Below are 14434 nucleotides of genomic sequence, written 5' to 3'. Positions count from 1 at the left end.
CCTTTGATTGAGGTGCGGACCATCACCCCTCCTTGTTAGCATATCTCAGATAAGAAATAAAAATCTGATAACATGTTCTAATTAAAAACAAAACTTTTAATATGAAAATAAAATAAACAAATCTATCTAATTGTTACATTTTGGCAAGAGCAAATGTTGTCCACCTTCTTGGCAGACGAACAGAAGATCAAAAGTACAGAAGTCTCTGGAATGTGTGTGAGCAGGCGCAGTACATCACTTGCTGATAAGGCCTATGACCTGCACAGTAAATTTTCAGTACGGCTAGCAAACAATTAATGCAGTGACATTCTTGCTGATAAGATCTGATAGCCCATCAGGATTCACACTCTTTTTTGGGAAGATTAAATCATCATATGAATGAACAGGACTTTCTCAGCAGAGGTCCATACTTGGTGGAATTACTTTTTTGAAAAAGTTCTCTCTGAGAAGTCAATGCAGTATGCTTCTTTGTATGCTTCTTTGACCTTTGTATATTCTAGAAAGCTTTTGGTTAGATAAAGATGTGAGTATGTTTTGGCAGCATTACTGTTGCTAACAATCCCATTTTTAAAAATCTTTTCATAGGTTCAATTTCCCAACTTGTATGTTCCTGGGGCATATGCAACATGCTAGGCCAGGTTAAAATCAGACAGAGTAGTGTTGTAGATTCCCATATTTTGTCTTAGCATGTCTTATAAACCTGGCAACCATGATAAGCCATGCTATAGTTTATTTAGGCATAGTATGTGGCCCTGAAGATAACAAATGTATTTGGTTAGCCCAGGTTTAATGCCCAGTGTGTTGCGTGAACCCAACCAATAAGTAACTGTGTAACTTTAGTTCTAGAATTAGAAGTTAATGGGACTGGATAGTAGTAGATGAGGGGTCCTTGATGGTCTCTGAGTTTGGTTGTTTTCTTGCAGACATTTCATTACCCAAACTTGGTAACATCATTGTACACCAATGCACTGGTAGGTGACCCAATTGTCGGGGCTCATGTTTTTGCATTTTATATGCCCCAAAGTTTATTTAGATTGAAGCGAATGAGCTATCCTGACTAGCAAAGAATCCCTAAAAACATTTTTACAATGTTATCCAAATTGCGATTGCACAATCACTAAGAAGTTGGGCAGCTCTATGCCTGAATGGACTCACTTATAACACTGGGAGCTACATTTCCTATGGCTTGAGACATCTTTATAAACTCACTGCTGTGAAACCAGAAACCCTGCAGTATCATTCCCTCCATGGACCAGGCCTTGTGATAATCTGTTAAAGGCTGAATTGCATTCCCCCCTGAACACCCTCCTCTGCAATATTATTACAGAATACTCTTCTGTGCCAAGTGCCTATAGCAGACTTGATCCAGAAGTAGCTCCCTCCCTCCTTCCCTCTCTCTTCCTCCAGTTAACTTAAATAACTCTCCTGTGCAAAGAGAGCTGTACTTCTTGTTCATTGATCAGAATATCAGGAGTGTTACGGTATGTAGCTGGCTGAGCCAGTCTGCAAGAAGGGCTTGTTATATTTTTCCAAGTTGCTTCTCAGCTTTTATTGTTCCAGGCTTAGCGGAATAAAACCTACAATATTTATAACTGCTTCAAAACACATTTGATGATAGCGGGAATGGATTATCAAAGAGACACCAGGAAGATGGGTGGTGGGGGAAGATACATCTGTATCGGTTGTATCTAATTTAGATAACAACTACACCATGCCTTTTTAATGCCAACTAAGTTTCCTGCAGACTCTGCTCTGCTGAATCTACCTGCCCAATTCCATTTTGTAGCCCTTGGAATTCCCCCATAGTTTAGGAAAGTTAGTTTTTCTTTCTTCTGACCTCATTCACTTGCATCATGGATTTGTAATGACATTCACTGCCGTAACCAAGACCCTTTTAAACTGTTAACTAAAAACCAGAACTTTTAAAACAGATTCCAAAAATCAATTAAGGAACTGGAAATGTAACTACTTCAAGTATCATTAAGTGAAACTGATTTACTTTTAACAAGAGCCCATAATTATTTTAGTTTTCTGGAACTTTTAACCTTTACATGAAAAACAGAACTTTTGCATGGCTATCCCCTCTCTGCTTAGGTACATCAAGTAAAGCGAAACTCATCACTCTTTTAGACATTCTGCTCTGTTAACTCACTCACATACAAAAATCTTAACATTTCATTTTACCTAAAGAAGTCATCACCACCACCCTTGAAAAGAGTTCATTTTTCAAAACAAGACTATTATTGAAATCTTGCATTTACTGGGATTTAAATGGAAGCATTATTATTTTTATTTAGGGTTAAAGATGCTAAGAGCATAATTATTACAAGTTAACAGCATCCTGCTATATATACGTTTATAGAATATGTTTATGGGTTTATCATCAGTGTATTCTCAAAAAAGCTTGTCAAAGCCTCTGAATCACATCCAGAAAATCTGAAATGAAAGTGACTTAGTGAAATGTGAAGCAGACAGAAAATCCCCATTACCTCAAATCCTGCAATTTCAGATGAACTGATTGGGAAGAAGTACAATAGCTACCGAAAATATAATAAACAGGATCCTCTGGGGTCTTCCTTGGGCAGAGCCAACTGGCAAACATATGGGAACAACACAGCGATGATAATATTGGTAAATGATACTTCCCGAAAGGTCATCATATTCATCTGTTGTAGCAAAAGCAGCAGAATTTTGCTGCATTTTTTTAAAAAAATGATCCTATTCATTATGGCACTGATGTTGTGGGCAGCACTTGTTTAGATGCATAAAAGGCTGGTCTCAGGGCAGGTACTATATATACGGACATCATTTGGAATAAAACTATAATTGCTGACGTTACAGAAATGAAATAAAAACTAAATAAGATGTGCACAGACACACAACCTTCTCACTCAACTAAGAAGCATTTTAATGATATTTTCTTCCAACTATACATTATCTGGGAAAAACATTAATTCCACTGAATTAAAATGTTGCCTGGGTCAATCAGAACAAATCCCCTTGCTTGGAATAAAAAGCTTCCCTTTTCCCCTACTCTCTGCACTTTTTGGACTTGTGTCTTCAGCAACTGTACAGTACATATATCATCTTGTCTCTCGGTGTGTGCACACACAATAAATGCTTCCAAGTTCACTACAGGAGGATTATAGCACCTGTTTGCCACACCTTAAATAGGGATGTGTGAGTCTTTAGATTCAATGCCAAAAGGTGCTTCAAAGCAAATGAAGCATCGTCCCAGGAAGACAGATGCTTTAAGAGTTGCAGACAGATCTGACTGGTATCTTCAGAAAAAGAAAATATTGGCATTAAATCTGGGTATTGTATGGGTATTGCAAAACCCAGCATCAGCCTGGTAACTCTCAGGATCGGTTCTAATCCTTGCCTTATGGCCTATGGGGGACTGAGCTCCATTTGTTGCAACCCCACTGATGAAAAACTTCCTCTTTACAGTTTCAAATGGAATAGACAGAAATCTTTGGGTTCCCTCATCAGAAACATTATAGAAAGTTCTCCCCATGCAAATTCCAGTCACTTTTGACAAAACTGGGCTCTCACCTCGTCAGGCTGAACACAGGTGCCTTAGTCAAAACCAGACAAATCAGATTAGGATGCGGTGCATTGCGAGGCCTCAGTTTACAAGAGGGGGAATCATGAAGGAAATCATGTGGAGGTCCTCTTGGAAAAGAAGTTTCAATTGAGAATTCTCATTCCATCTCCCTGGTTTGTCAAAATATGAAGAAAAAAATGTTCATGACAATGCATGAGAACAAGGGCTATGGAAGTCAGTAAGTCTGCCTTTTAAAACAGAACTTAGAGGAGCACAGCAAAATGCCTCTAGCAGGTGAAATCTACATGGCTGGGCTATATGAACAGAACACTTAGAATTAAAACAATGGGTAAATCAATAAAAATCATCTCAAAAGACAGAAGAGTTTAAGGAGTAACACCAGCCTTTATTGCCCAGGAATACTGCCAACATTGGCTGTGTCTTTCCGGGTTCTATACCAGGCCACCACATTCAGTTATCACGTGGTTTGTTGTTTTGGCCTAGATGGGGCCAAAGTGAATATCATTACTCCACACCACGATATCTATCTTAATACTCGCGGTATTGTTTTTAATCTCTCTGAAAGCAGCAGCGGCAGCGCTGTTCTTTTCACGCCAGCATTTGCTTCTTCGTAGCTGGCCCAACACCGGCTCAAAACCCCGGAGCTTGGCAAGCTTTTTTTGAACCGGGAATCCAAACTTTAGCGATCGGCCCGTTGCATTGAATCCTCGCTTTGGAGGCAAACCTCGATCCGTTCTCCTGATGCTTACTTGCCAATTTAGGCCTGGAGAAGAGGGAAAGACTCAACTATTACTATTGAAAAAAAAAAGCCATTTCTTTCTGTAATTTTGACCCGGAGAAAGGGAGGTGAGACTTATCCACGCTTCCAACGACCGTGTCCCTGGAAATGCCTGGAGTACAGATGGTGTTTTTGACTGTCTGAATATACCCGCCCGTGGGAGCAAAGGTGCGTTTTCAGGAAGCAAATAGACTTTCTTGGGTTTTTTTATTCTTCTTTTGAAGACGTTTCGCTTCTCATCCAAAAAGCTTCTTCAGCTCTGGCAGGATAGTGGGGAATCCTGTCAGAGCTGAAGAAGCTTTTGGGATGAGAATCAAAACGTCTTCAAAAGAAAAAAACAAGAAAGTCCAGTTGCCTCCTGAAAAAGCACCTTTGGGACAGTCAAATAATTGAGCCGGGGATCCAGTCTCAGTCGATCCCGTTTACTTGGACGTAAGGAACGATAAATTCGGCCAGATGACTTTCCTTGGAGTAAGAAGAATGCGGAGAACGGCGCACCAGCGTCAGGGGCAAAAACTGCGCAAGTCTACTCCAAGTGTGGTTTACTCTCAAGAGTCCGCTAGCGTTCCGTAACCCTGCCTGCCTCCTCTGGCAGCTCCCAACAATTGAGAATGACGGGGCGCTTACTTACTCCAACATCTGTAACGGGCAGCATTGACAGAAGGGATATCCTGGATTCCTTCCTTGGAAATTACAAATCATCACAACCCATCCTCGGACCGTGTTCACACGGCGTGATTAATTTAGCGGCTAGATCTAACTGCCACGTTAGTTGGTGTGTGCGATTGCTGTTCAGGGATGGTTTTCTCTATTTTGCGCTTCGGCAGGTTACCTTGTTGAAGGTGAAGTCTGGTGGTTTGATTCGTTTAAAGTTCATTGCATTGTGAGATCCATCCAGTATATATATATATATAATAATATATATAAACTCACTAACTGTCTTCCTAAACTGAGGCTAAAATGGCCTCTGTCTCTCTCCCCATCATTTCCCCCAAGATGGAGAGGCGAAGTTTACAGAAGTGAAGAAGCCCCAACGGCCATGCAAGACATGCCGACCCTGGACGATCCCTTGCATTAGTTGCACGGCCAAGGCAGAAACCTTTCCTCTCGCTGCTATAGTCGCCGCGCTAACAGAGGTTTAAAAAAACAACCCAAACCCTCAAGGCTGTAGATCAGAGGGAGGGAACAGTGGCCCTTGGATGACTTGTGGACTTCAGCTCCCATGCTGGCTCAGGAATTCCGGGAGTTGAAGTCCACAAGTCATAAAAGGGTCATAAAGGGCTCCCCACCCTTGATCTAGCTCAGCAAGGAAGGAGTCAAAACAGTCAAGATGGCGACCGCGACGCTCATAAAAAGCAGAAGTTTCGATTGCAGCACAAGGACCTTGGCTTTTGACCTCTCCCTTCGGACACCCCTGAACCTGAGGCTGTTTTTCCTCCGAGAGGTTCAGGACTCGCTCCATACCAAAACTTGTAACCGGTGATTGCCCTGATCCTGACCACATTCAGTGGAAGCGCAAATAGGTCTGGTTCACTCTAAACCCCGGTGTCAAATCGCACTTCGTAAGAAGCGGTTGGTAAACCAAGGGTCAGGTTAACTCCACGTAAGAAAGGGGTCACAAGCCAGAGGCTCGGTTTACAAGGCAATTGTATTATTTCGTGGTTATTTCTGATTAAGGGGAAATCATATTTTTACAAGCTTTGATCAGAAGAGTCTGTGTTCCTTATTTTTCCGAGAACAACAACAGGATGTCGCAAACTGATGCCTTTTGGAACAAAAGGTGGTTGTTGTTTTTTTTAAAAAAGAGCCGGGCTGAAATCTCACCCGGGAGGGAATCTACCTGTGTCCTGTGTGGGCTATTCGATACTTGAGCAGGCAGCTTCTCCTTCTTTCATCTCCCATTCTTTGGAAGACCAGGACGCTCCCAACTTCTGCCTAGTCTTTTGGCGGGTTTCGGTGGCCTGCCTTTTTTAGTGACCCTCCCCACACTCCTTTAACACATAGGCATCCATGTTGGCGTACCTAAACTAAAAGAAAATCCTACTCCAAGTGCATAAAGAGCATACACTTATATGGCGATGCTCCTGTTCCAAGTGACAGGTGCTCCCCACGCATCCCGGTGCCGAGAACAAACTCCAGAGGGGCGCTTTTTGCTGGAATCCACAAAATGAGCCGCCCCGACGCCCCAGAGGAATATATGAGGTTGAGGATATGGCTTTAGTCGCCGGGTGATCGTCCTGCAAACGTGGGGATCTCTACTTTACTGAAAAAAAGGGGGCGCGTGTATGAGTGTAAGTTGGCTTTAATACCCTGCAAGATGGAATAATCCCGAGAATAGAAAATCCCTTTGGAAAACGGGATAAACTGCGTGCAAAACGATTCCTATTAGCTTGAGATAGGAATACACTGAAGGTCATAATCTACACCATCCAGGAACCGTGGTCTGTCTACTAATTCCGGTACAAAAATGTTTCTTCTAAAGCAGTGTTTCTCAACCTTGGCGACTTTAAGTCCTGTGGACTTCAACTCCCAGAATCCCCCAGCTGGGGAATTCTGGGAGTTGAAGTCCACAGGACTTAAAGTCGCCAAGGTTGAGAAACACTGTTCTAGAGGAAGGGATTTCTATCCTGAATTGCCTATAAGCAGGGAATTTGGAGTTGGTCTCCAGGGCGAGTTGAAAGAAGAGAGCGCCGCTTCCCTTTCCGATGCAAGGTGGTGAGAACTTGGCAGAGGTCTACGGATGTAGATCTAATGAGTCTTTCCGTTTAGCAGGTTGGAGGCAGCGGGCCCCATTAGTTCACCTCTCGGGATTAGAGCTCCGACAATTGAGCACCCGGCTACTTGATCTGCGGGATCTGATTTCTGAAATAACAGATGTTGGAGCCTGCCTGCCTACCTGACTTTGACTTTCATGCTCAGAGATCCCAGAAATCAGATATCATTTTATTTTTGATAATAAGAGACACTTTGATTTAAAACATCTCTTTTCTTTCCTCTTTCCTCTGCCTCCTCCATGCAAGCTTCCCTTGTCACTTGGAAGTTAGGGAGAGCTTGGAGAGCTTGCCTTCTTTCCATACCAGGGAGGTGATTCCCTTATTTTCTCTCTCAAAACAAAAACAAAAATGTGAAGGAACTAGCTCAATGGTGGAAGCAGTGAATAATGATGAACAGGTGGTCAGTCAAATACAAACCTCTTTGGAAGTTGGAGTAGTTTGTATTTTAATTTATATGAATTTCTTTAAATTTAAATTAATAGTTGAACCAGATCTGTCGCTCATGGGCTGGATTGCACATTCTCTCCACCACTTTCTCCCCAGGCCTAACGAGTTCATTCCTTCTTGTGAGTCTTAGCCTCTTTCGGCTCCATCCCCCCCCCCCCCGTAGATTTTTTTTATCTCCCAGGAATTCAAGACAGGCGGGATCTTTTTTCCTTTTATCTCACAACAATCCTCGGAGGTTGAAAGAGGAAAACCGTGACAGGCCTCTAGTGAATTTTGTGGCTGAGCAGGGAGCCTCCAAACTTTGGGTGGTCTTGGGTGGATTGGAATAGGTTTACCTAAAACTTGTCCAAATATGATTCTAGCTATAAACCTATGAAGGTTTACTTTGAGAGGGGGCAGTTCCAAGAGACACCCAATTTGGTCTAGACTCTAGAGACTGTGTGGGTTCTAGCTCTGCCTTAGGCACAAAAGATGACCTTGAGCCAGCACCTCTCTCTCAGCCCTAGGAAGCAGGCAGTGGCAAATCCTATTGAGATTTTGCCAAGAAAACTGCAGAGCCTAGTCCAGGCAGAAGAAAAACAAGGCAAAATTATTCCAAGAGATGAATTTAAAAACCTTTCCCTTTTTGTCAAATGATGTTCTTATGATATATGTCACTACAGCAGTTGTCTAGCATGTAAACAGGGACTTCTAAATTATGTTGGAAATGTGGACAATAGGTGCATTTTATCATGTTTGGTGGGCATATAAAAAAGCCAGAAAGTTTTGGATGCAGATATAGTCATTAATACAGAAGATCTTAAAAGCTAATATGCAATTGAAACCAGAGACTTTTCTTTTGGGATTGATGGACAGAGAGTTGGAATAAAAGTCATAAAACTTTGTTTTTATGTATGATAACTGCCGTGAGATTATTATATACTGAAAAGTGGGAATACTTAGCACTATCTTCTGGTAATGGAATAGTTGGAAAAAATGGAAGTTGCAGAGATAGCCAAACAGGCTGCCAAGATTAGAAAAAAAGACAACGTATAAGTTTATTGCTGAACTGGAAATCCCTTATAGACTTTTTCATGGAACAGAAGAAAATCATCATATGATTTATGGCTTTAACTATTATAAAAAGCAGATAATAGGGGAAAGGGGATCTTTTCTTATTGTAACTATTGAGGAAAAGGTAATTTTGTAGTTGTACTTATATTTACCGCAAAACTAAAAGATTAGAAGCTACTTTCTTTTTCATTCTTTCTATTTCTGTTCTCTTTTTCTTGTTAGCTTTTAACTTTTTTCAAAACTCTTAATAAAAATAACAATAATGTAAAATAAAATGTATCTTGAATGTATCTTGTCTTTTTCTGTTCTGTTCTGTTCTGTTGTTCTGTTCTATTCTATTCTATTCTATTCTATTCTATTCTATTCTATTCTATTCTATTCTATTCTATTCTATTCTATTCTAAAATCTCTTGCCTCCCGCCTAGTAGGAGCATTCTGAGGAAAGGAATCACGTCAAAAGGTGCTTTTCAGCCTGGCGGAGAATCAGGCTGAGCAAGATTATGGTGAGGGCAAAAAAACCTTGCCCCGCCCCCTCACTGGTTGACCTCCGCCCAACCTCTGGAAAGTGTGGCGACTTTCCATCCGCTACATCCCGTTGTTGGGTTGGGCAAAAGTCCTGCCGAATTCTGGATTCCAGCGGACCCTCGCTGGAAACTCCTTTCCGGAAGAGGTGTAGGTAGGAAATGTGTTCACATTACATTTTGATCATATTTCCAGAGCAAATGAATGCCCTCGCTCAATGAAAGAGCCCGTTTGGTTAGAAAACAGGTGACCTGAAATTAGAACGGGGGGGGGGTCATTTCGTAATCTCTCCCCTAGAACAATTCGAGTGGCAATTCGACTGATTGAATATTAACTCAGCTGTAACACAGGCAACCCAAGTATCATTGGGGGGTGGGTGGGGGTGGCAGAGAAGGCTTGCTGAGGGAAGAGGCAGTCCATGAGGCGCCTAAGATCGTGGCGAAATAAAAGTGTTGCCCATTCAAGCCTTCGAATCAGTGGCCATAACACACCAGTGAGCAATCTCAACCGGCCTTCTGAGGCCACATAGGAAGAGTACTAATATGGCCCCAACTTTAGCTTGTGTCCTTTTGAATTTAGGTCTATGTGGCCTCTTAGTTCTTGCAGCTGGCGTTGACCCGTCTTTATTTGACAGCGAGTTTTTCTACCGTAGTGATCTTTTGGAAGGAAAGGGTACATTAAGACTCTCAGTCGTTGAAGGAGCATCAGTCAAGTACCACCCAACTGCTGACCCGAAGGAGTTAGTGGGCTGCGCTATGCCGCGAGAGCCTGAGCCCATATTTCTGAAGACAAGAGCACTTCAACGGAAATGAAGGGACAACACAACAGACGTCCTTCTTCTATCTCTCTTTCTTTTAATTATTCTCATTATTTTAAAAATGTGAACAGCGGGTCACTTTTTTTTTTGCAACCAAATAATAAATATTATTTAGGAACTTTTCCATTTCTTTATTTTATAGATATATATAAAAATAAACAGGTGATTAAAAAATCTCTCGAAGGTGACAGAGCTAAGAAGGGGAGAGGGAGACCTTATTCAGAAACAAGCCCTGAAGGGCGGGGGAGTCTAAATATGACAGCACAAGCCAATCTTAATGTCTCCCTCCCCCTCCCCTTTTTTCTTTTAACCTTTATGCTCGAGCAAGAAAAGGAAGTGTTGTGGCTTCTAAAAGGGGAAGGGGAAAAAAAAGATCCATAGGCCCACACACTCAGGAAACTCTAAAGGACCCCCCTTTGCTCCTGCCCGGAAAATGGATCGAGGAATGCCACCCTTAACCCTCGGAGGCAACCCCAGATGCGGAGACTTCGCTTTATTTTGGTTTCCTCGTATTTGCTGCTCCAAATACAGCACTGGGATCCTAAAGGCCTTGGGCTCCATCCAGCCAGAGCTTCTAGGCAACGCCTGCGACCATCTACCCAGCGTCTGACTCCCTTTGGAATAAACTTTCCAAAGTCGGGATGGAAGATCTTGGGGCTTAAAACTGCTTGACTTCGATTGGATCGCGCCCAAGATGCTTTCTTCTGAGTAGGGTAACAGGATCATTTCGTTCCTGAAAGCCTTACAAATCTAGATTGTGTTTAGGCCGAAAGCCAATTATACTCTGAAATCAGTGGAGTATATTTCCACATAAGACTCTCGAACCAGTGCTACGTTTATATTGTTACAAGTTCCACTCACTCAGGGACACCCAGAGAGAAAGCTAGGCGATTTCCCTCTGCGCGACCTCCGGCCCCCAAAGCTTTCCCAGTTTCAGCGAAATTGTAGATCAAACAATTAAGTCGGCCTGCAAATCCTCCCCCTCTACTTTTTAAAAAGAAAACAAAAATAAACTTCAAGGTGGGAAGAAACGATGGGCGTTTGGGTGCCTATCTTTGAAGGCGGCTGCCTAACCCAGGTCTGCGTCCTTCCTGCCTTTACAAAGAGAAAGAAAAGAAACCCGACTTCTCCCTTCCAACAGCCGCGCCTGCAGCGTTTTCACCCAAACCGGGGCTGGCAGGGGAGCGAAGGCGGCAGCGCAGTTCCGCGAAGGACGGACTCCTTCTCCGAGGGCCTGTAGCGTCCGGGGCTTTGGATTCGCTCTCTTGGAAAGTCCTGGAAGAAACCTACCTTGGGCTGGTGGACGTGCGCAAGTCCTGGCGGGCGATTTCCTCCCCCCAAGGGGTCATCCCGCTCCCGGTTGCCTGCCCTCCCCTCCCTCCTTCCCGCCGCGCCGCCTTTTATTTGGCGTCGCCGGTCAATCTGGGCAGGTTGGGCGCGTTCAGCCCGGAGACGTGGTGGTGCGACGGGGCAGGCACCTGGCACATGCTGCAGGGACACGGCATCCCGCCCCAGTGCTGGAAGCCGCTGCTTAGCGGAGCCGCGGCGGCGGCGGCGGCGGCAGCAGCAGCTGCAGCGGCGGCCGCAGCGCTCGGCGGAGACTTGAGCAAGCCATGCGAGGGTCGGATGGAGCTGACGGCCGACAGCCCCGCGGAGCCGGGCAGGGAAGCGCTGGAGACGGCGGCGGGGGGCAAGATGGGGTGGTGCACGGCGTGGGAAGCCGGGTGAGCGGGCAGAGGCGCGGCGTGGCCCACCAGGCTCCCCGAGCAAGCGGCGGCGGCGGGGTGAAAGCCTGTGGCGTGGTGCCCGCCGTAGATCTCGCTGAGCAGGCGCTTCATCTCCTCCAGCGAGTTGGTGAGCATCAGGATGTAGTTGCGCGCCAGCAGGAGGGTGGCGATCTTGGAGAGCTTGCGCACCGAAGGGCCGTGCGCGTAGGGCATGACCTCCCGCAGCCCGTCCATGGCGATATTGAGGTCGTGCATCCGCTTGCGCTCCCGGCTGTTGATCTTCAGGCGCAGCTGCTGCAGCTCCGGCTCCGTCATTTGCTTCTTGTCCTTCTTGGACGCCGAGGACGAGGACGAGGAAGAGGAGGACGAGGAGGACGAGGGCGACTTGAAGGCCAGCTTGTCCACCACCACCACCCCGGCGGCGCTCATGGCGCTGCGCAGCTCCGCGCTGAGCTCGGCGGGGGAATCGCTGGGCGTCGAACTGGATACGGCGCCGCCCGCCGAGAAGCCCCCGCCGCTCTTGCTCCTGGCCGACACGAAGAGCTCATCGGGCTCCGGAGACGAAGGGCGGCTCGACACCAGGCTCGCGTCCGAGTCCATGCTGGCCCGCCGCCCCGGCCGCCTGCGGAGGAAAGAGAGAGACAAGCGGCGTCAAGCAACGGAGCAACTCAGCCGATTGCCGGCAAAGCTTCCCAAGGACGGCGGTCGGGGCTTTCAGTCGAGAGTCGGCCGTCGGTGAAGCCCCGGACCGGAGCTCGAAGAGGTCAGCCCAGATTTGCGCGCGCTTGCGGGCAAACGCGGATAAAGCCAGGTGCCGGTACTGAAAATGTGCGGCACGTCTGAATAACGGAAAGTTAAAGCCCCGGGATATCAGGGGGGTGGGTGGGTTTAGAGTTCCTATTTAATTTCGTTGGCTTGTGGCCAATATGTTGGCTAAAGCATTTTTTAAAATAAAAAAGCACCATTATTTATTTGTAAGCCTGAAAAATGACCTGTTCCTCTTCTCTTGTCTCAGATCTGTGTGCCTAAATCATTAACGATAAATATCCACGAAAATAACCTGCTTTCTCCCCCCCCCCAGCCCCATTTCCATCATTTAAAAAATTAAAATCGAGAAACGGGGCCGCCGTCGTGACTCTGCTGTAGTTTAATGGATGGTTCCAAGAAACGATTCAATTGCTTTGAGGATCACACGATTCCTATCTATTTGAAATCTCAGCCCACCTCCTTGTTTTCTCCCTTCGCGCCAGCAGAAACTAAACAAAAAACAAACAAAAAACCCGGCCTTGCTTTGCCTTTCTCCCGCCAAACATCAGAACGCCATCCCTACCCGAAATTAGATGTTAAAGGGGCAGCCTGAAAACAAACTTTTGACAACTTTTTTTTTACACGATTGGCCAAAAGTGTTGTAGACTTTTCTACTTGAACTGCATTTATGTCCCATTTAAATTTGCTTTCTCTTGTTTCCATTGATTTAAGCTCACCTATTTTAACAGATTGCATCAAAGTATTTTAAAAAAAAAACCTACCGAAATAAACGGCAGGGCGTTTTAGAATGAATCTCTGTTCTAGATAAGTTTTATCATTGGGCAGCGCTCCTCAGCCAACTACGCTGGCGCCCCCTCTACTAGTCTCTAGTCCGAAATAACTCTATGCCAGGCGGCTGCAAAGAAAACCTTCTCCACACCACCAAGGAAAATTTCTTCTCCCAAGAGTTCACTAGAACAAGATAAATATTTCCTCGTTCCATTAGTTCTACTTTGACTCTTGTTTTTCTCAATCCCCTGAATAAAACTAAGTGGTGCCGGAACTACAGGGTCCATAATATTTCTTGGGGAGCAGGTTCTCCGGAGGGAGAGGTCTTCCGAGCGCCAAAAGGAAGTCTGGCGAGAGAGAAAAATGTAATCACCCGCGGCTCCCGCCTGATACGGCGATCGGCTAATCTGCGCAGCCTGCCTGGGGATGAGTTTTGAGTGTGCAGCACGAAAGTGAACCAGCCGGCAAGTGAATGGGACGGAAGACTTACAGTTCGGAGCGGGTCTCCCTGGCCAGCCGGATCCGCTCCAGCTGAGCTGCGGGCTGCCCCCAAATACCGTTAATAAGAAGCACCTTTCCGGCTCCGGCGCGCGTTTTTATAAGCCACGTTGCTCAGCCGAGCCGCTAAAGGACAATGAATATTGTCCTGGACGGGCGGCTGCACCAATGAGCGAATTGCTGCGGGGCTGGGAGCTGGGGGTGTAGGGGGGGGGCAGACTGACGTCACGCCGCCGAATTCCGCTCAATGAAACGGGTTCGGACACACGCCTTCCTCGCCTCCCAGCCAATAGGGAACAAGATCGGGGCCCGGAGACAGAAGGAGAGTTTTGTGGCTTCTCGAATAAAATGCTGCAATGACAGCACCCGCAACAGCTGGTGGGGGAAAGAGGAGTCCAAACACCGCCTCGGACCTGACAAAACAATAACATTTGGGGAGCAGGACGGAGCCTGGCTCTCCACTTGGGCTGGAGAATTTGAATAGGTTTCTCAGCCACTTTGGGACTTCAAGCCCGCCCCTCTCCCCGCCCGCCCAATGTAAACACTCACGGGCCACAATGCGACACTATCCCGCACTTAGTGAGCCACTTATCTCCGGCCCGGGTGAGCCCCCTTTGCCCTGGAGACCCATCCATATCTCTTGCAGACAGAGAAAGATGTAACTTCTTCCATGCTTAAAGGACACCCTGCCCACCCGGCGCCCCCCATTCTGTC

General features: G+C 45.8%; 1 protein-coding gene across 1 annotated transcript; it reads right to left on the bottom strand.

Annotated features, from left to right (window-relative positions):
- Positions 1-10066: 10066 nt before the first annotated feature.
- OLIG2 (oligodendrocyte transcription factor 2) lies at positions 10067-13956 on the bottom strand. Its single transcript, XM_081952361.1, has 2 exons — positions 13713-13956; positions 10067-12308 (listed from the first exon to the last, which is right to left on the bottom strand). Exon 2 carries the CDS (start codon positions 12284-12286, stop codon positions 11360-11362), a length of 927 nt encoding a protein of 308 aa, XP_081808487.1. The 5' UTR covers positions 12287-12308; positions 13713-13956; the 3' UTR covers positions 10067-11359.
- Between the last annotated feature and the right edge of the window lie 478 nt (positions 13957-14434).

Source organism: Natrix helvetica (assembly GCF_964273705.1).
Source record: "Natrix helvetica genome assembly, chromosome: 4".
In the NCBI taxonomy this organism is placed as follows: Eukaryota; Metazoa; Chordata; class Lepidosauria; order Squamata; family Natricidae; genus Natrix; species Natrix helvetica.
The sequence above is the reverse complement of the archived record's forward strand: the minus strand, read 5'-3'. Positions and strand labels throughout refer to the sequence as shown.